General features: G+C 37.5%; 1 protein-coding gene across 8 annotated transcripts in view; it reads left to right on the top strand.

Moving 5' to 3' along the window:
• The window catches only part of ppip5k2 (diphosphoinositol pentakisphosphate kinase 2), a 41626-nt gene that overhangs the window by 12072 nt on the left and 8387 nt on the right, over positions 1–21167 (top strand). For 3 of the 8 annotated variants that reach the window (XM_081355186.1, XM_081355187.1, XM_081355188.1), the window contains exons 7-26: positions 339–493; positions 2502–2603; positions 3374–3535; positions 4057–4178; positions 4489–4590; positions 5536–5622; positions 5735–5810; positions 5911–6020; positions 6531–6616; positions 7375–7500; positions 7581–7702; positions 8224–8406; positions 9130–9271; positions 9662–9885; positions 10013–10140; positions 10786–10900; positions 11031–11138; positions 11997–12113; positions 12343–12513; positions 18533–18605. In XM_081355186.1, the coding sequence (XP_081211312.1) occupies positions 339–493; positions 2502–2603; positions 3374–3535; positions 4057–4178; positions 4489–4590; positions 5536–5622; positions 5735–5810; positions 5911–6020; positions 6531–6616; positions 7375–7500; positions 7581–7702; positions 8224–8406; positions 9130–9271; positions 9662–9885; positions 10013–10140; positions 10786–10900; positions 11031–11138; positions 11997–12113; positions 12343–12513; positions 18533–18605 (2511 nt within the window). Of the gene's footprint in view, positions 1–338; positions 494–2501; positions 2604–3373; positions 3536–4056; positions 4179–4488; positions 4591–5535; positions 5623–5734; positions 5811–5910; positions 6021–6530; positions 6617–7374; positions 7501–7580; positions 7703–8223; positions 8407–9129; positions 9272–9661; positions 9886–10012; positions 10141–10785; positions 10901–11030; positions 11139–11996; positions 12114–12342; positions 12514–15481; positions 15656–18532; positions 18606–20572; positions 20693–21167 lie in introns of all 8 variants that reach the window. The other 5 variants (XM_081355189.1, XM_081355182.1, XM_081355184.1 and 2 more) reach the window with 3 other exon arrangements.

The raw sequence follows: 21167 nt of genomic DNA on the forward strand, positions 1-21167 counted from the left end.
GTTAATTATTTTTTTACCTTTCTTTTTTAAAGCAATGTTTAGTTAAACAGACTGAAATGTCCATGAGCTTAAAGTGTTCTCTTTGAGCTACTCGTGTGCTGTCTGTGAATGTGAGGTGGCAATGGCAACATACAAATGTGAAGTCATGTGAGAGAGGAGGTAGTGCTGTGATTGGCTGATCGCCCTTGCCAATCTGCCAGTGAGATCATAACCATGTGCATGTGACTCTCAAAATATGTTCTGCCTCAATTTCCTCTTTCAAAAAGACCTGCATCAATACAGAACAAAAAGTTGCATTCATCAAACCATTTCACCAGTCCTTTATTATGTTTCTCTAGAATGTAATCTGGTGGAGGGAGAGGACCATGTGGAGGTGAATGGGGAGATTTTCCAAAAGCCTTTTGTGGAGAAGCCCGTCAGTGCTGAGGACCACAATGTGTACATCTACTACCCCACATCAGCAGGAGGAGGCAGCCAGCGGCTCTTCCGCAAGGTGTGTGTGACCTAAACACCCAAAAACACACTACAGTACAACATTACATTGTTTGCAAAAGTATTTTAAAACCAGCTGAAGAAAACTATGTACTTAAATGTTTTTTTTTTGGATATACAATGTTTCCCAAAGGATTTTCAGAGACTATGGGGGGCTGACCTCAGGGGTATGCCTCCCCTCTAAGACATTTTTGTACATTTTTAAAATGAAATAAATGTATCTGGTGCTCTTTGATAGTGCAAATTAAGAGCTTCAACCCATTTTTGGTGTCCAAAGTATTTACATTGACATGCATCTGGACTTTAAAGTGGACTTAGACCTCCTTTTAGTTGTGATATAGGCTAAATCCAATTTTGGAGCATATCCGACTGAAATCTGATTGAAATAGCAAGTGTGAAATGCAATAAATCACATGTAATTTGATTTTTACAAAACCGTTTCAAACTTCATATGTCGCATTTCTGGAGATCCGTTTCAGTCTGAACGCTCTGATCGGATTTTGTGGGGTTTATGTGACTTTCTCACGCCACGTAAAACATAAACGATGTTGTTATAGGAAACTGCTGAAAGTCACTGCAGACACAAGGTTGTGTTGCTGGAAAGTGCCGGACAAGTAGAAAATGACAATATAACGGAGACATGTTTTGAGAGCGGCGGAGACGACAGCACAGAATAAAGCCGCTCATATATGCTACACATCAGAAACATGTTGTAAATAAGACATCATCTCTATTGCAAACCCAATAACCAAAACTGGTGCGGTTGTTGTTATTGATTTTGGCGTATTCCTACCAACGCAATGTCATTGCCACAGAAACCAATGCAGATATTGATACTTTGCACGTGACGTCAGTTGTACTGGCTGGCGGGCAAGAACGACATTCTCTAGCAACGAAAACCAGTAAACTAATCAAGGATCTTGCCAGGACGTTGCCAGTTTTAATATACAAAAGTTGGTGTTTTGAGGTGTACACGACATGCCAGATAGTTGTTGTGCGATTGGATGCACTAACCGCGTTTGTTGCCCGCCAGATATCACGTGACTGCAAAGTATCAATTCTGGAAAACGAAAGAGGCATGGACACAGTTTTGATACACAGTGCGGACATCAGTAATTTTAGATCAGATTCCAATCGCATACACAAATAATCTGATTTAGACAGTGTGAATGTAGCCAGGGTGTGTTCTGGGCAGGTTTGGTTCGGTTAAAACAAACTCTGTTAATGCGGTAACAGACTTGAATAAGTGTGAGTGAACGCTGCCATCTGAACCCTGGAGCCCATCGAACAAGTGGACTGAGACCGCCTTTTCTGGTGACTCGGTTCGCTTGTTTGGTGCAGTGCGACTGAAATATGAACACAAAACTCACCAAAGACATTGTGGAAACTCACCAATAAAATTAAAGTCAGGTCAGTATTTCTCTTACTTTCTCAACATCTAAACAAAGCAAAAACAGGACATGATGTCACAAGATGTGACCCTAAAAAGGACAGAATGTTTAAGCATACCTGTTTTTTCTCGTCATAGTCGTGATGTTGCCCATGCAGGCGTCAGAACCGCGTCGTACAGGCACATACAACATTTTTTGCCCAACACACAGCATTGTTTTAGATGTTCAGGGGAAATAAAAAAAATGTTTTTGTATCTTTAGGTTCGATGTTAAAAAGGACAGCTAAGCGATCCAGGATTAAATGTATCATTTTCTTTTTTGGTCCGAACCAAAAGAACTAAGAGAACCGAAGTGTGAACACACCCTCAATTTACATTCACACTGCTGTAATAGGAAGACAAGAATTAGAATATAATAATAATGCTTTTATTTTATTATCCTTAAGACAGTAATATAATACAGTAATTGTATAACTGCACTGTGAAATAAAGTTTAGTATTCACTAAAAGTATATAAGTCATTTTACTTAAATCAACCCTTTGGGGGTCTCATCTGAAGTCGTGCTAATGTGTTGCGGTGTGCTTGGACACGTTTCTGATCACTGTACATCTGTTTCAGATTGGCAGCAGAAGCAGCGTCTATTCTCCTGAGAGTAACGTCAGAAAGACTGGATCCTACATCTACGAGGAGTTCATGCCTACAGATGGAACTGATGTGAAGGTATCTCAGTCTGTCTTCTCCAACACACTCAGACTAACACACATGCTTCTCATGTTAGCGATGGCCATTTTGATTAATCAGAGTAAAATGGTTTGATTTCTTAAGAAGAAAGCTTTTTTTTCTTCACAAAACATCGTGAAATGTGAGGTATATGTGTGAACTCTTGAGTTGTGTTTGCCTGGAGCTTACAATACCAGTCAAAAGTTTGGAATAATTAAGAACATTTTTTAAATGTTTTCTTCTGCTCACCAAGGCTGCATTTATCTGATCAAAAATACAGTAAAAACAGTAATATTGTGAAATATTATTACAATGTAAAATAACTATTTCCTATGTGAAAATATTGTAATTTATTCCTGAATTTTCAGCATCATTACTCCAGTCTTCAGTGTCACATGATCCTTCAGAAATCATTCTAATATGATAATTTGATTTTCAAGAAACATTTCTGATAATTATGAATGTTGAAAACGTTTAAAAATGGCTCGTGACTGACTTTTATTCTGGTCAGCCTGACTTTCATAAAGATCCGTCATTCAGATCCAGTAGGTGGTTGCGCTACATGTGACCCGAGTTTGAGTTCTGGCTCGTGGGACTTTCCCATCCCGCGTCTGCTCTCCATACTGACCTCTATAAACAGTCAAAAATGCTGAAAATAAATCTTTAAAATATAAAGGAAATATACTTTAAATAAACAAGTATATTTAATATACTCTAATAAATGAAAGGTTAGTCATGAAAATTATTCTTCGACTGTGTGTTGGCATCAGGTGTACACTGTAGGGCCCGACTACGCCCACGCAGAGGCCCGCAAATCTCCTGCTCTGGATGGGAAGGTGGAACGGGACAGCGAGGGGAAAGAGGTCCGTTATCCAGTCATCCTCAACGCCAGGGAGAAACTCATCGCATGGAAAGTCTGTTTGGCTTTCAAGGTAAATGAAGATCTTCCAAAACGTGGAATTGAGTCATGATGCCACTCATTTTAATCATTAGAGCCTTATATCTGAAAGCTGGTCATGACTGACTACAATTTCAAATTTAGTTCCTCATGTGCATCATCAGGGAATTAGTTTCTTGTTATTTTTTGTCATAAAATTAGTTTTTTTATGTGTATATATGATAAATATGTAAGAGATAATGTGCTGTGGCAAAGTGCTCAGGTCTTATTTAGCTGTACTGTACATTATGTGCATCAGCTCACAGCTACATAATAAATATACGGTAGCCTGGGACAATCGGTCATAGCAAAACTTTGATCAGAATGTTGATCAATCAAAGAAATGTGTTCCTTTGTGAAATGTGGTTTATACACGTACATTATACAAGTTTGAATATGTGAAAATTTGTTGTGTGCCACAAACTTGTGAATTTACACAGGACATGTAAATGCTAATGAATGAATTGTCTCGATATGCCACTGTAAATTGAAGTGTTAGCAATTTCTCATTGGTAGCAAACGGTGTGTGGCTTCGACCTGCTCCGAGCCAATGGCCAGTCTTACGTCTGTGACGTCAACGGCTTCAGCTTCGTCAAGAACTCCATGAAGTACTACGACGACTGTGCTAAAATCCTGGGGTCAGTACATCACACAGATCCAGAACATCCAGGAATTTACAAGATCTCTTCTCATTTCTAATTAACTTTAATGCAAGTTGATTAGAAACACAGATACAATCTTTTATTTTCTTCATTGTCTGGTGCAAAAAAGTTTTAGTTTTATCTTTTTTTGACAAACTGCTACAATTTTATTATAATCAGATGATTACACTATGGGTAATTTATGGCAATGAATGCTTTTATATGCTATTCATGAATTATCAACACATGTATTTATACTAGTGTATTTGTTTAGTCAGTTGATTATTATTTTCCCTTTGCACAACAGGAATATCATCATGAGAGAATTGGCTCCACAGTTTCAGATCCCTTGGTCTATACCTTTAGAAGCAGAGGACATTCCCATAGTTCCCACAACCTCTGGAACGATGTATGTCCTTACAAGCAGATGTGAACATCACAATCCTGATCATTACATCAACAATGCTATCAGTATCTCAGCTAGTGCAATCTTTTTCTTTGAAGTTATTTAAGGAATTGTTGTCCCAAACTCACATGACTTCCTTCTGTTTCCACCAAAACCAACTTGAGCAGTTCATTAACGGGTGCTTCGTTGAAGAGTTAGTGAACTCGCTCTCATTTGCTCACTCTCATGTCGTTCCATCCAAACCACAAGACTTTCGTTCATCTTTGCAACACAAATTAAGATATTTTTAATGAAATCTGAGAGATTTCTGTCCCTCCATTGACCAAGTCCATTCACCAGAACTTTAACAAGTCATAAAGACATTGTAAAAGTAATCCATGTGGATGAAGTGGTTTAATCCAGGTCTTCTCAGGCCTCTGTTTAGCAGCTTATCTGATGTGCTCAGTTTATGTGCATCGATCAATGTTTATATGTATTTTCATCATATAAAGAATTTGTGTCTTAGATTTAAAAAAAACGCTCAATTCTTACTGATTCGTTTACGTTTTATGAACTTTTTGAATAATCAAAGTTTTGGTAATATTGACTTTCAATGGAGGGACATAAAAAATATGTACGATTTCAGAGATGAGCAAAAGTCTTATGTGTTTGGAACAAGGGTGAGGAAATGATTTAAGTGTTAAAGTGACCCACACAATGTACTGCTATTGAATGGATTTTAACAAACTTGATATTCATTAAATTGTTGATTTTTGTGTAGAGCAGAGGTCAGTCAGTTAAATGGATTTGGAATAACAGTGAGAAAATGGTGACAGAATTTTTATTTTTTGGGAAAATTGTTCATTTAACACACATCAATCTATATCAATGCTGATGTATTGATTTATATATTTTTTCTGCGTAAGCTCAAAACAAATATCCTTTCAAGTGCTGCTGTGTGACTTTCAGGATGGAGCTGAGGTGTGTGATTGCTGTGATTCGACATGGTGACAGAACTCCCAAACAGAAGATGAAAATGGAGGTTCGACATCAGAGGTACCAACACTTTAGATCTACTGTCAGTAAACAGACAGAATATGAAGTTCAAGGTGACGGTATGCTCAGCTAAAGTCTGCCCTTTGCTAATTTCTCATTTTGTGTCTTTCAGATTTTTTGACCTCTTTGAAAAATGTGAAGGTTACAAAAGTGGGAAACTGAAATTAAAAAAGCCAAAGCAACTTCAAGTAAATACATTTTGATTTAGCAATGAATAATGAATTTTCACCACTCATATCTAAAGCATTCATTTCAAGATGATAAGTTATATTTGATTGAATTGAACAGGAAGTGTTGGACATTGCCAGACAGCTGTTGGTAGAACTCGGCCAAAATAACGATTCGGAAATTGAGGAGAGTAAAGCGAAGCTTGAACAGCTGAAAACAGTCCTTGAAATGTAAGTGTTCTGGTGAGTTTATTATTAGGGGCCAAGCAACACATATTGTGTCTGTTAGTTTGAGGGTGAGTAAATGATGACAGGATTTGTATTTTGGGGTGAATCTCCTCATTAAATGTCAGAAATATTGCTATTTTGAGTTTTTATCAAACCCATACTACAGTGATTACCAAATTTAGTATAGCCTTTAGATCATCTTCAGACCATGCTAGTAAAAGTTATTGAAATCTGCAGGTCTTTTTGTTATAGCAAACCTTTCACATGTAAAGCATCATTCATTTGATGGCAAGGACTGCATAAAACTCCAGCATATCTTTGACACATTTACAGGACACTGTGTATCAATCTGATGACGGCGCCAGCTTTTGTGGTATTTAAACCACTTTTCCTGTGGATGATTATCCAGCCTAATTTTATGGCACTTATGACTTTGTCACGCTTGGCCCCGTTATATTTAAATATTCAGCTATATTTCTGTCCCGTTTCTAATATCTCATTTTGTTTGTTCAGGTACGGTCATTTCTCTGGCATTAATCGCAAGGTTCAGTTAACATATCTGCCACATGGTTGCCCTAAAACGTCCAGTGAAGAGGAAGGTAACGATGGATCTTTTGGCTGGTTTTGATTCATTTTCATGCAGTTTCTTAGACCTTCCATCTGTTTACATAGTTTTATATGTGTGTAAGATTGGTTACATTTTATTAAAGTCCCCCTGTAGTGAAAATCCAGCTTTTATTGTTGTTTATATGTCTATGTGGTGTTATTAATATGCTTTAAGACAAACCATGTGTAAATTCATAAGTCGACAGCATTGCTGAGTATTTCCTCCTTAAAACTGCAGTGAACCAAAGACAGTCTCAAAAATCAGTCTTTGGAATCGCTGGTGTTTCTGACGTCACAAACTACCTTGTAACCAATCAGATCAACGTGTGATCGGTGAGTGAGTGAGTGGAGGCGGGGCTCATTTGCATATTCATAGAACCGCATATACTAAATGAGGCAAGGGTGTCGAGTTACATTCAAGATACAAGTCAAGAATTTTTTTTTTTTTTTTTTAAGGAAAAAACTTTTAAATATGTCATTTTGGTGATCAAAGAGGAGTTTTAAGGAATAAAAGTATTGACTACAAGGGGACTTTAAAAATTAAGTGTCATAAAAGAGACTTATTTTAGGGCAGTCTTGTTTAGGCTGAATTCTGAAGTCTGGTCGACATTGCAGAATTGGTCAAAAACCCACACACTTAAAGGGTCATGAACACCTCACGCCCCCCCATTTAAGCCAAGGCTGAGAGTGCACTTCTGTTCACTTGATATTGATTGTGTGTGTGTGTGTGTGTGTGTGTGTGTGTGTTGAGATGTGCGGAGGGATGACCCGTCACTGTTGCTGGTCTTGAAGTGGGGTGGCGAGTTGACTCCAGCTGGCAGGGTTCAGGCCGAAGAGCTCGGTCGGGCCTTTAGGTGTATGTACCCTGGAGGACAAGGTACTTCACACACACACTGCTCAGTACGCCCCCTGTTACGTCTGCCTCTTGTTGTTTACGGTTTTCTTCCTGCGTCTCAGGCGACTACGCCGGCTTTCCCGGCTGTGGGCTTCTCCGTCTGCACAGCACATACAGGCACGACCTGAAGATATACGCCTCTGATGAAGGACGCGTTCAGATGACTGCCGCAGCCTTCGCTAAAGTACCGTTAAAACTTCACATTTAAACTTTTCATGTCAAATTCTTGTTAAAAGCATAAATGGTTTTAAAGGTTTTTTAATCGCATGTTTAATGTTTATTTTGGCAGCCCGAATTAAAACATAATAATCGTATTATTATTATTATTATTTCTGTAACACTTTACAATAAGGTTCATTAGTTAACATTAATGAATTAACTAACTTGAACTAACCATGAGCAATCCATTTGTTACTGTATTTGTTAATCTTTTTTAACATTAGTTAATAAAAATCCAGCTGTTCATTGTTCATTCATGTTATTTCACAGTGCATTAACTAATGTTAACAAGATTTTAATAAAGTATTAGTAAATGTTGAAATTAACATCAACAAAGATAAGTAAATGCTGTATAAGTGTAGTTCATTAATAGTTCATGTTAACTAACGAACCTCATTGTAAAGTGTTACCATTATTTCTCTTATAAACAACTGGACGTGTGAGTGTTAATAAGAGTGTGTGTGTGTGTGTGTGTGGTGTCCTCAGGGCCTGCTGGCGTTAGAGGGAGAGCTGACGCCCATCCTGGTTCAGATGGTGAAAAGTGCCAACATGAACGGCCTGCTGGACAGTGACAGCGACTCCTTGAGCAGCTGCCAGCAGAAAGTCAAAGCACGACTTCACGAGATCCTGCAGAAGGACAGAGACTTCACGCCAGAAGACTTCGAGAAGGTCAGGGACAGTCTGGGACAATCATATTTCGCTTAACAAGGTCGCTTAATAGATTTGAGATGGAAGATACTTATTGTAGGACATTTCTATTGGTCTGTAAAGAACTGAACTGTGTTGTTCTTCTGTTTGCTTTTGAATAGTTGTCATTAGGCCATTGAATTAATGAAAATTAATGAAAATTGATGCAACTGTGAATTTGCAGCTGAAGGATGTTGTACAATTGATCAAATTCTTTATGCAAATGTCCCACCTTTTTGGCAGAGGCTATTTACAGTAACTCCACCCTCAAATGTCTGGTGGAGCCAGACGAAATGACCAAAGAAACCCATCTGTTAACAGGGCCGGTGTTGTGGAGAGTAAGACGGCGGTGTTAGACCCGAGTTTGAAAATAGTGGAAGTAAATTGCCTAACCGGTATTTAATAATGGGAAAAATGGGTTTATCGGGTAGGTTTAGGGACAGGGACAAGTAATGTCCCAATAAGGCGGTATCTATTTATGGTTTTAACAAATATAATAATATACACTGAATATGTTGTTATTGCATACTGTTTTATAATGTACAACAAATACACTGAGGTGCAAATAGTATCAACTATTTACACTGTAAACAACTATTTAGACTCAGTGCAAAGAAAATACTGCTATTTACACCTAGTGTAATAGCCTGAGTTTTTTTCTGTTGCTGTGAGTGATGGTGTGTGTGTGTTTTATTTTTGGACCAGCTGGCGCCCACCTCCAGCACATCTCTTGTGAAGTCCATGCAGATGATCAAAAACCCTGTGAAGACATGTGATAAGGTGTACTCCCTCATCCAGAGCCTAACGCTGCAGGTCCGCCAGAGGATGGAAGACCCCAAATCAGCAGGTACACGTGTAAAATGGGCCTGGTAGACACTTACAAATATTTAGTGGTGCATATTTAGCTCAGACATGATGTATTGCACATAAACAAACTTCCATGACTGCAGTGTTACTGGGCTAATTCAAATATGTTTGTTCAAAGAAATATTAAAAATGCATTTCAGACATACCTATGAGTATGATTGAAATTTCTGCTTTGCAGCTCTTCAATTAATTTACTGATTCAAGTATTAATGTTGTTTATAAGCTTATTTTAGGGCCAAATCCCTCAAGTGTTGTTTCTACAGCTGTCATCAGGTTGGCTGACATACCTTTGGCAGACAGGGTTTTGGAGCCAGGGTGTGTGGTGGAGGGCATCTAATTCAGTGGCACATTTATTCATTTTTTTAATCAGATATCCAGCTGTACCACAGTGAGACTCTTGAGCTGATGCTGCGCCGGTGGTCTAAACTCGAGAAGGATTTCAAGATGAAGAATGGCCGATACAACATCAGTAAGATCCCTGATATCTATGACTGCATCAAATATGACGTGCAGCACAACAGCTCATTAAAGCTTGACCACACCATGGAAATATACCGGTTATCCAAAGCTCTGGCTGACATTGTCATCCCACAGGTAAAATGCACTTTTGCTTTTAATCAAAGATCAATGAAATGAATTATGAGAGCTGATATATTTATATGGCACAGTTTGTTTATTTTCTTGAACATTTTTGGTAATTGTCCTTGTTTGCTCTTGTCAGGAATATGGTATTTCTCAGCCTGAGAAACTGGACATAGCCAAAGGTTACTGTACACCTCTTATTCGCAAGATCCGCTCTGACCTACAGAGGACACAAGACGACGACACTGTTAATAAACTGCACCCAGTGTAAGACGTACTCTGAGAAAATAACACTCATAAAAGAGATCTAGCCAATACACAGTTCAAGAACTAAAGAGGTTATGATATGAGGAATACAATTCTCTTATGACGTTCATTGTGCATGTAAAAACTTAAAGGGATAGTTCACCCAAAAATAAAAAAATTACATTTAATCACCCTCAAGTTTTTCAAAAACCATAAAAGTTGAGTTAATTTTTGCAACACGAAGATTTATTTTAAATATTCACTCTTCATTTTTGTCCATTTGTTGAACATCCAGAAAAACAGTTTTTTATATAAACTGTGATCAATGCACATACAGTACATCATGCAGAGTTTTCAAAACGGTTCTGCATCCGCCATGCATCATGGTGGTTGGTGTTAGCCAGTCATGGCCATTTACATTGAAATATTGAAAAAGAAACGGCACAAAAACCAAGCATCATTCCTGTGGTCAAAGACATTGTGCAAAATGGTCACATAATATCAAATTTCTATTTTTGGTGCATAAAACGTACATTATAAGTTGACCCCAGAGAGATCAAACCAGTCATGACCCCTTTAATGTATTAATATGTGACTGTTAATCGTTCACTTTTGGGGGGTGTTTTGGACCTGAACTGTAAGTGTAGTTGGTTGTTGTGTGCACAGATATTCAAGGGGAGTCATGTCTCCAGAACGCCATGTGCGGACCAGACTTTACTTCACCAGCGAGAGTCACGTACACTCACTGCTGTCCATCTTGCGTTACGGAGCCCTCTGTGATGTACGTCTTTATTTATATCATCTTTCATATAAATATATAATGTAAATTACATTGTAATATTCTGGCTGTTTTTTCTATGCCATGCAAAATGTATTTCTGCTCAAAAGAATTGTTTTCGCTGTATCCTCAGGAGGCCAAAGATGACCAATGGAGGAGAGCCATGGATTACCTTAAAATAGTCAGTGAGCTGAACTACATGACACAGATAGTCATCATGCTCTATGAAGACCCAAACAAGGTACGAGGATATCAGCAGCACACGTGCAGTACTTTTAAATAGCAGAAATCAGAAGTAAAATATTTACTGACAGCTTTTGTTTTTCTGTGTTTTGATACCCAAGAAATGCATATAATGATTTTTGTCATAATTCTGCACATGCAAGATCATATTTTGAGCACACAAAACCTATGGTGTGCAAGACTTTGGGCCAGATTTACAGCTTAAACCCGGGATTTACTAAAGACACAGTGTAAAATTAGCGCTGAAAAGAAGTGTGCAGGGTTATTTTTGTGGCTGACCTTATTACATATGCATTTGTAGGAGTTTCCCTTTCAGACGCAAAATATATGGGAGGAGAGTATTTAGATGAATCATGCTAGGTGATTTACTAAGGTTTGCTCGTCAGTTTACTGTTATTTGCGCCATTATTTAACACCTAGAAAAAGCTTGTCTTAAACCAGACGCTAATCTGCACTGCTCTTGGTAGATTGTGTTGGTCATTAAGGAAATGATCCGGATGCGTCTGTGTTCTTTAATTTGCGAGTTGTCTTTAGATCACGAGCAGAATTTCAGAAATTCTGCGTTTTTATTGAGTTCTCACGTAAATCTGGCCCTTAAAATGTTATGCTATATATATATATATATATATGTTTCTAACATTCTACCATAACAATATATAACAGTGAATTTACATAGCGCTTTTCTCTAACTCAAAGTCGCTTTACAGGGCAGATAAATAAAACAACAACAAGAAAGGAGAAAAAAAAAAAACATAACATGTTTCTAACATTATATATATATATAGGCATGTATGATGTACGAGGACCAACATGTGACCCTGTTAATACCGTGTTAATGTGGGGTTTGGATTTGTAGGATCCTTCGTCAGAGGACCGTTTCCATGTGGAACTTCATTTCAGTCCAGGAGCTAAAGGCTGTGAAGAAGATAAGAACCTGCCATCTGGATTTGGATACAGACCAGCATCCAGAGAGGTTAGCGGAGACTAATGACTATTGTCTTGAATGTTAGAAATCTGTTTTTTTTTTTTTTCTATTCTGCGTATTTCCTCTTGCTGAGGTTGGAAAAAAATTGGTGAATAATGAAACATCCCATCTCAATTGAGAGTTGCTGTTGATGTTCTGTTGAATGTCTGTATTTGCAGTGTTTCTCAGTCTCTGTCCTTCAAGCTCGAATGCACTTAAATGTTTGATGTCTCTGTAGAATGAGGGCTCCAAGAAGAAGTCCCATAATGACAGTGACGAGGAGGCCAGTGGTGCCAGACGGGACGAGCCGGACCGAGCCCTAATGATGTTCCGCCCCATGGTGTCGGATCCCATTTACATCCACCGCAAGTCCCCTCTTCCCCGCTCCAAAAAGATTGGCTCTGTGGAAGTAAGTTATTAAATGTTGTCATTATAAAGGGTCTCTAATAACTTTTCTTCCAGTAATCAAATCAAGTCATTTCCAATTTATCACTATTCTATGTATCTATTGTACATATATAGGAGCTTAGCTTTGACAGAGACAGTTATTAATGAGTCAAGGCTTATCTACTCAAACTCGAACTTTTACTGCAAATTTAAGTGAAACAATCCATCCGAATTTAGAGCGACAAAGCACTTTGTTGTTTTTGTTTATATTTAGCATTTATAGTGTATATATAATGTATATATATAAGTACAGACAGAGTCTTGTCAAGGCCACAATTCATTCATAATTACGCATCATCAATGTACTATAGCGCTGTAAAATGTCACATCCCGATGTTAAGATAATGTAGATTTTAAACCCAGAAGAAAATGAACCATCATTCTCCTAAAATTAAAGTTAACAGATGCTAACATTTGTCTTCTGTCATGTGCAACACAGAAATCTCTGTTAACATCTCAGAAAAATAGGTTCAAGGAAGACTGGAGTTACTGACACAGGCAGTTCAGAATCGCTTTACATTCACAAACAGCTGTACATGCACTATATGACAGGTGATATCTGAAAAAGCATAATAGGGGCACTTTATATTACAGTACCAATTAAAATATTACTTTTACATTTGTTAAACACTTTACAGTAATGTTTCATTTGTTACTATTAGTTAATGCATTAGCATTATCATGAACTTACAATGAACAGTATATACAGCAATACACAATATATCTTCGTTAATGTTAATTAAAAAATACAGGTTTTCATTAACTAATGTAACAGATAGAACATTTGATTTTAAATATAAGTAATGATTGAAATTAATATTAATTACATTCTGTTGAAGTTTGTAGAAGTACTAACAGTTCTAACTGTAAGTTCATGTACACTAATGTATTTAACTTTTGTTAACAAATGAGAAATTACTGATTGTAAACAGAAATGTTTCTGCTTGTATACAGATTCAAACATTTAAAAGCATAAGCTTTAGGTTTTTAAGATCGCAAGAAACAAATTCAGTGTTTCCAAACTTTTGTTTGGTGGTGTATGTACTGTGCTTAATGAATTATATTTATCTTACTTTTCCCCCATTGCTGTGACATTCACATCATGCGTTGATGTGGAGAAAGTGTGTGTGAGTTTCATCAGTTTCAGCTGCATCTCTCCTCACGTCACTGCGCCTTTACGTGTCCTTCATTTAATGACTGTGCCAAAGTCTCCTCGCTTCTCAGTTTCTTTCCATTGAATTTGTTTTTTAGGAAACCGGTTGATGTTTTTGTATTTTGATTTCATCAGTTCAGTTTATGTCATTTTAAAGCATATAAGCTGGATCAAAATGGGAGTGAAAGACTGTTGTTATTCTAGGAATGTTGAACAGCTTCATATTAAAGGTACACTATGTAACTACATCATCAAACCTTCTTCCAAAACGTGTTTTTGTCTTATCCTGATTGATAAGCCTTTTATAGTATTTATATTTCAGACCTGACAGGATGGTTTTCGCAGGATATTGCACCTGTGCGTGTCTCATCATATCCGAAATAGAGTAAAATTGCTCCGGCTGCTCATAATCATATTCATCCGCACAGTCACAGGCATGCAGTTTTGTTTTTTAACCGATAGAGGGCCTAAAGTTACAATAGTGTACCTTTAAGTATTGCATTATAGTCTAATATATAATTTGATGATATTTGTTACATCACTAAGTTAGTCAGTGAGCTGCACTATGCAAATCAAAAGAATGGTGGTTGTTTTCTTATTGCCCATTATTTTAGCCCAAATGAAATTCCATCTGTATGTTCCATCTGTAACTAAATGTTTCCTTCTAATGTCCATCTCTTGCCACATTCATACACTAAATAACAAAATAATTACAGCCCTTGCTTCTGTAAAAAATATTCTTTATTGCTCATTATATCATGGTCTGTCTGAATACTCATGATTGTCTGGAAGATGTTCAAACCGTGTTATGCACAGGCAGTTCCAGTCAGGTTAATCACCGTTCTATAAAGGTCACACACACACACTTCCATGTCATGCATTAAAATCATTTAATGCCTACCTAGCCATGGATGATCCTTTATGAAACGAGATATAAAAAACAAATTGATGCATCCCAAAAATGGAAAAGTAATGCAAGTATTAAATACAGAAATGATCTCCATTTTCTTGTTACATCAATTATTTTAGAGTAAGATGGCTGTTTGTGTTTATCACATAATTTTAGAAAAGCACTTAAAATAGACAGGCGTGTAATTTTAGCCTAAAACCCCTATTTTTAGTCCTTTTTAGTCCCTATTTAAGATTCGAGTCGTTTACATGGAAAAAAAAGAAAGAAAAGAAAATAAACTTTAACGGGCTATGTTGCAACTCTCAACCTCATTGCAAACCCTATAAATTGTTTCTGTGGAACACGAAAGATTATATTTTGAAAATTGAAATTTTTTTTGTCCAAAAAAGGAAATTAAATCAATAAAAGGAAAAGTCCACCTAAAAGTAAAACTAGCCCATCTCTCACCCTCGTGTCGCTACTGTTGCTTGTTGGATTTATTGTACAACAATGTGATGCAAATGATCCCATCTTGCCATACAATATTGTTTCAAGCATTCAGTTTTTAGTCAAGCAAAAGCAGCTAGCAGCCTTGTTAGCATGTGTATAATACCATGGGTGCAAAAGCATGTCCATGAATCTTTTCTCACCCGCAAAATGTATGTTATTTTGAAAATTGCCACGGTCTCTTTTTTTGTTTTCTTTTTTTAGTCCCCAATGCAGACAGACTTTTTCAAGACGCCTGCTGGCAAAGTATGAGCGCACATATAGCTGTTCGTCTTCTCTCGAGTAAAAGGCCTTCCTGTTAGTGAATGTTGGTGGACACGTAGCCGGACTGTTGTTAACGTTGCATGACTGTGCTGTTTCTGCCCCCTGTCTCACTTCCAGGAAGAGAGCCCCCTGAGTGTGTCTAGCCCTGACTCTATAGGTACCTGGATTCATTACACCTGTGGTGTTGGTACTGGGCGTCGAAGACGCAGATCAGGGGACCAAATTACTTCCTCCCCAGTCTCCCCCAAATCACTGGCTTTCACATCCAGTATTTTTGGCTCATGGCAACAGGTTTTTACCAATTTAATTCATTCTTCACACCAACCACTAACGCACTGTTCATTCACACGGCGGTGAGCAAGGACACCTAATGAGCAGATGAATTAAAAGAGAGCACTATTACCTCATTGGTCATGTGTTTTGTTGATTTTTATTGCACTGGTTTGTGTTCTGGAATATCAGCTTCAAACTTTTCAATTAGTATAAAGTATCTTAGTCTTCTTCTTTGTCTTAAAGGGAAAGTTCACCCAAAAATGAAAATCCTGTCATCATTTACTCGCCCTCGAGTTGTTCCAAACCTGCATGAGTTTCTCTCTTCTGCTGAACACAAAAGAAGATACTTTGAAGAATGTTGACGGCAGCCATTGACTTTCATATATTTATTTTGCTACTATGGAAGTCAATGGGGTCCGTCAACTATTTAATTACCAACATTCTTCAAAATATCTTCTTTTGTGTTCAGCAGAAGAGAGAAAATCATGCAGGGTTGGAACAACTCGAGGGCGAGTAAATGATGACAGGATTTTCATTTTTGGGTGAACTTTCCCTTTAACAATGTTTTTAAACATCGCATCTTAATGAATGTTTTCTTCAAGTTCCACATAATAAACCATGTATTTGTTCTAATCGTATGAAAACTAACTTGTTTAATATTTCTCCATTGACCGTAATTGGTACTAAATTCTGTGATTCTTGATTTAGACGACAAATCCATTCGTGTTAAGGCACCGATAACCCAGTCTTTGCTTTTTACAGTGTTGGTTTAAAGTCAACATGAAATCAAAATTGGCTAAAAGTTTTATTTTCTTGAAATGTTCCTGATCTCATTGTTTATGATTCACCTGTGCATGTTATTCCGAACAAAATCACACAAAATAGTTTAGTCACTGTTTTATGGTATTTATATAGGTGGATCACAGGGGATTCTTGCCAATAGTTAATTGTAAATAAATTGTTAATGTAGTTTAGTGTTAGTGTAAGTAAAGGTTACGGCAATAATAGCAAAAGAAGATTACCATTTTTCTTTGTCGAGATGCTCTCAGAGAGTCATCTCAGGCTTTTCTGCGTGTGGTTTTTCAGAGGTTCAGTAGTGCTACTGCAAACCCTCATTCAGATGTAAAGAGCCATGTTTCAACATCCAGTCAATTCCTCAAGTCTTCCCCCACAAGTCTTTCTCCTTGTTGAATATCCTCAAAAATGCATCATTTTAAGGACATAAAATGCCATTTCAGGTTGACTTTAAATTCTGTTTTAAAAGTTTTTTTGACAAAATTTGTCAATTAGTTATGTATGGTATTGTATTTTTTTGTGTGTGTGTGTGTGTGTGTGTGTGTGTGTGTGTGACTTGGATACTGATTAAATCAAACTGGAATGTCATACCATGTAGAGGAACAAAAAGAAAAATTGATTCATAGACGTTTTGCCTATGAAAAAAGACGCTTTTGGCCTTTTGCTGCTGCTTCAGACCATAAACTAAAAACCTCATTCCAACCCTTCAGTGATTAATGTTTCTCTCTGCACCAGTCTACTCTCTTTATCCATGTTTAGCCTGTAGTCAGTCTCTTTTCATTCATCTGCTGTGCTATTAGCTGTCCTTCGCCTCCTGCTCCATCTCGGTGTCCAGCAAACGTTGAGCTCTGGGCTGCTGATGCCACACATGTGTTGGGTGGATGTCACTCGCCTCTTCCAGGACAGATTCGCCTCTGCTTTGGCACCTTTTAATCTTCATTGGTCACTGTTCTCACCCAGATCGACATTTCTCATTTCTTGTTCTTACAGTTCAAGGAAGCTTTATCAACATAATCAATGATATTTGTTTATGGTGGTTAACCATTTAGTGAACATCACAATTTTTATTATGTTTTACAAAAATAATTATAACCCACGTGTTATAATTATGCTTGTGTCTTTGTTTTAAAGTATATTATTGCTTCGTTATGTTAGTTTTCCTGTCATTTTTACGCAACATTATAACAAAGTGGGAAACTCGGTCAAGTTCTTAACACACAGTAAAATGTTTTGAGGATAGTGGCACAGATTAACCCAAGTCTTCAACTAAATACAGTGACCCTAAACAAGAATCTGGACACTTTAGTCACACTGAATGATATAATGTTAAATGAGAGGATATCAAAGCAATTTGCAATCCACTGAAATTTTGTCAATGAGATTTTTAGTAGATACATCAATACCAGAAAAGAAAAAAAAAATCTTTATCTCTCTTTTTGTGACATGTTTTGCTTAATACTGTAACCAAAATCTTTCAGGTAAATTGAAATTGGTTTGATTGTATGATATAAATACACAGATTTTATGTGTGCCTTAAGTGTATTTTTGGGGCCATTGACAATCCTTTTAGTTGAGGACTGGCTTGATCTAGGCCTCGTGTAAAGAGTACTGCTGATTAGTGTCCATTAACCCTCTTCCTATTCCCCGGATAACCCTCTTTTACCCCAAAGTAGATTTCATAGATTTGAAGTTTCCTTTGGTTTTTGCATGAAACTGAAATGAACATTTTTAACAGAGAAAAATAACTGGGCTGTGACCGTCTTGTTCCCTGCTCTGTTGGGTTTTACATGGATGCAAATGCATATTTGTTTGAAATTGTGGTTTGTTCAGTTTTACTCTATAAACTGTTGCCATGTCCGTCCTCATCCCCTTCTGCATTCCTGATCTCATTTCCCGTTTCTGATATGGAATGGAGTCTGTGTGGCAACGCTTAACGCATGATCCATTTATTTTCCTTCATGCTGGGTCTTTTTTTATCGTATAGGCCTGTGAACTCCCATATTTACAGTGCTGCTTATTAATGTCTGTCTATCTGTAAATCGCCTTCATGAAGAAAGGACGAAGGTTGACTGTTTGTTGAGTTTGCTTGTGCTCTTTCAGGTTCTGTCGGAGAACAACAGCCACAGCCGACCGGCCAGACTTCACCCCGATCACAAGCTCACCCCTGGAATCGGTAAGGTCACACTCAACACACTCCTTGATCTTATAAAGTCAACGGACATATCTTGTAATATCCTGAAAGTTGTTGGATGTTCACTGTGGAGGATCTCTGACACACTGTCCTGGTTTTCTATGTCCAAATAATATTTTGCCGTTCCATTTCTAATCTCTGTTGTGTGTGATGTTGATGTGGCTGCTCTCTCTTGATTCTTTAAACTTAACGACCAATTAATTTGGGTCTGAATTGGAAGTGAATGTGTAATACTGTCAGTGAGCTTCACTCTGAAACACACTGTGTTCTAAGATTGTTGCCACACAGCTGACTAATACAGTGCTGACTCTCATATATGCTTGTAATGTCCTTTGTGTGTTTGTAGGCCGAATACACACAAGCCTCTTTTCTATACTTTTGCCTTACTGGGTAATTATACATCTTTAGTAAGTGTATGTAGATGTGTAGGTGACAGGACATAGTTTTAGATGTCCTTTTCTTCGATGAGTGATTATTATTTTTTTTTAAGAGTGGCCGGTTGCAACTGCTTAGACTAGTCTTTTTTTTTCAAGACTTGTCATAACTTTTAAGTCAGTTACATAAAAACATAGGTTAGTCTAATTTGAATCCTAATTAGCCCTAACTAATTGCTAGTTGGTCAGACTAGTTCTTAATAGACAGTCTTATATACAATAATACAACTGGCCCCATTATTTTAATACATTTTTCTTTATTTATTTTTAGATTTATTATACATGCAGCTTTTTGAGGCCATATGAATTGAATTTTGTATTAATTCAAGTTAATTCTCTTGTCATACTGCAGGACAGTTTAAAACTAGTGAAGACAAAAGGGCACAGGTCCTACGATGTGCACTTCGATTTATACTTTCATAGACATTTTAAACTAAAATGTTGATGTTGGCTTGGGGGAACAGTAGCACATGGACATGTTACCAAGAAAGAATGTGTTCTTCGTGTCAGCCCGCAAAATTTAGTGTAAATTCGACTGATCTTTCGAACAACTAAGAGCTTGTGTGATTTAGTTTGGTGCTTTGCATAACTCAATGCTTTAAGGCATAGACACGGTCAAGGCGACCCGCTGAAGTTCAAACTGAGCACCAGAATGGGGGCGAAAGGTGATTTAAAGGGATAGGTCCCCGAAAAAAGAAAATTCTGTCATTTACTCGCTCTCAAGTTGTTCCAAACCTGTACGAGTTTCTTTCTTCTGCTGAACACAAAAGAAGATATTTTGAAGGATGTCGGTAATCAAACAGTTAATGGACCCCATTGAATTCCATAGTAATTTTTCCCCACAACACTTTGGTTACCGACTTTTGTGTTCAACAGAAGAGAGAAACTCATTCAGGTTTGGAACAACTCGAGGGCGAGTAAATGATCGAGTCTTCTGCAAGGACCGCCATACAATCAGATAACACCAAGTCACAACAAGTCTGCCTTTTTCTTCTTAAGAAAATGTTTGATAACTTTTTTTAAGAATCACACGTAGAACCATTCTTACGAACTTCTTAGAGATTTCTTAACTTCTTTAAGAAGATCTTTGTAAATGCAGCCCCTGGATTGGAGCGATGGAATGACTATATTAAGGATTATCATAGTGGTCTACAGTGGGTAATAATACTGGAATAGTTACAGCAGTTGTAGTAAAGATGGTGTAAGTGTATTACACATTTCATTTAGTCTTTCTCATTTAGTAATTGCTTGATATGTCACTTCACGTGACCCTAAAGCTAATGTCTTATTGGTCGGAAGATTTTTTTTCTCCCTAAAGTGAGGTCCTCTGAAGATCGTTTTACCTAACTAGGTTACACTGACAAAAGACATTACTGTCATTATGGGATGCTTCAGTGAGGCTGCACTACTCATTCTGTGGCAAGAATCTGTAATAAATGCTGCATGCTGCATGCACTGCGAGGTGTGTCTCTGGAACACCCGATTGCTGTATGTATCTTCTCTAACTCCCATCAGGGTCTCATTGTGCTGGCTTGTTTAGCACCATGGTGCTGGGCGGCTCCTCCAGCGCTCCTAACCTACAAGATTACGCTCACGCACACCGTAAAAAGCTGACCTCCTCTGGCTTCTTAGATGGTATGTGCAAACACGCACACACACCTTCTAATGGTGAATCCCCATCCCTACTTTTAAGGAATCCTGGAGTCTTATCTGTGTTTTCAGTGGGAAACTACCGGATTTTGTGTTGTTCTCATTGGAATAAGTCGTCCTTTTGTAGCTGTGTTGTGGTACAGATGCCCGTCTGCCCCGATTAGATTCATTTATGAAACCTACATCACAACAAACTCAGGGTCTTTTTGGGAATCTTGTAACTCAAATGCTTTTGCAAGAAATGTCCGCTATGAACTTTGCATAGCGTATGTTTCATTAAAAATCAAGTATAATAACAAGTTATCGATAATCCTTGTAAAAAAACATACGGTTTCTTTTGTAAATCCTATGTGTAGCCTATGTCTCGTCCTGTGTAACGCAAAGCTGGATGTTGAATTCATCTAAAGAGTCCGTCTCACCAGAATCTCTGCGCTTTTAGCAAATAATGTTATTTATTTAT

The sequence above is a fragment of the Scardinius erythrophthalmus genome (assembly GCF_964197995.2).
Source record: "Scardinius erythrophthalmus genome assembly, chromosome: 23".
Lineage (NCBI taxonomy): Eukaryota > Metazoa > Chordata > Actinopteri > Cypriniformes > Leuciscidae > Scardinius > Scardinius erythrophthalmus.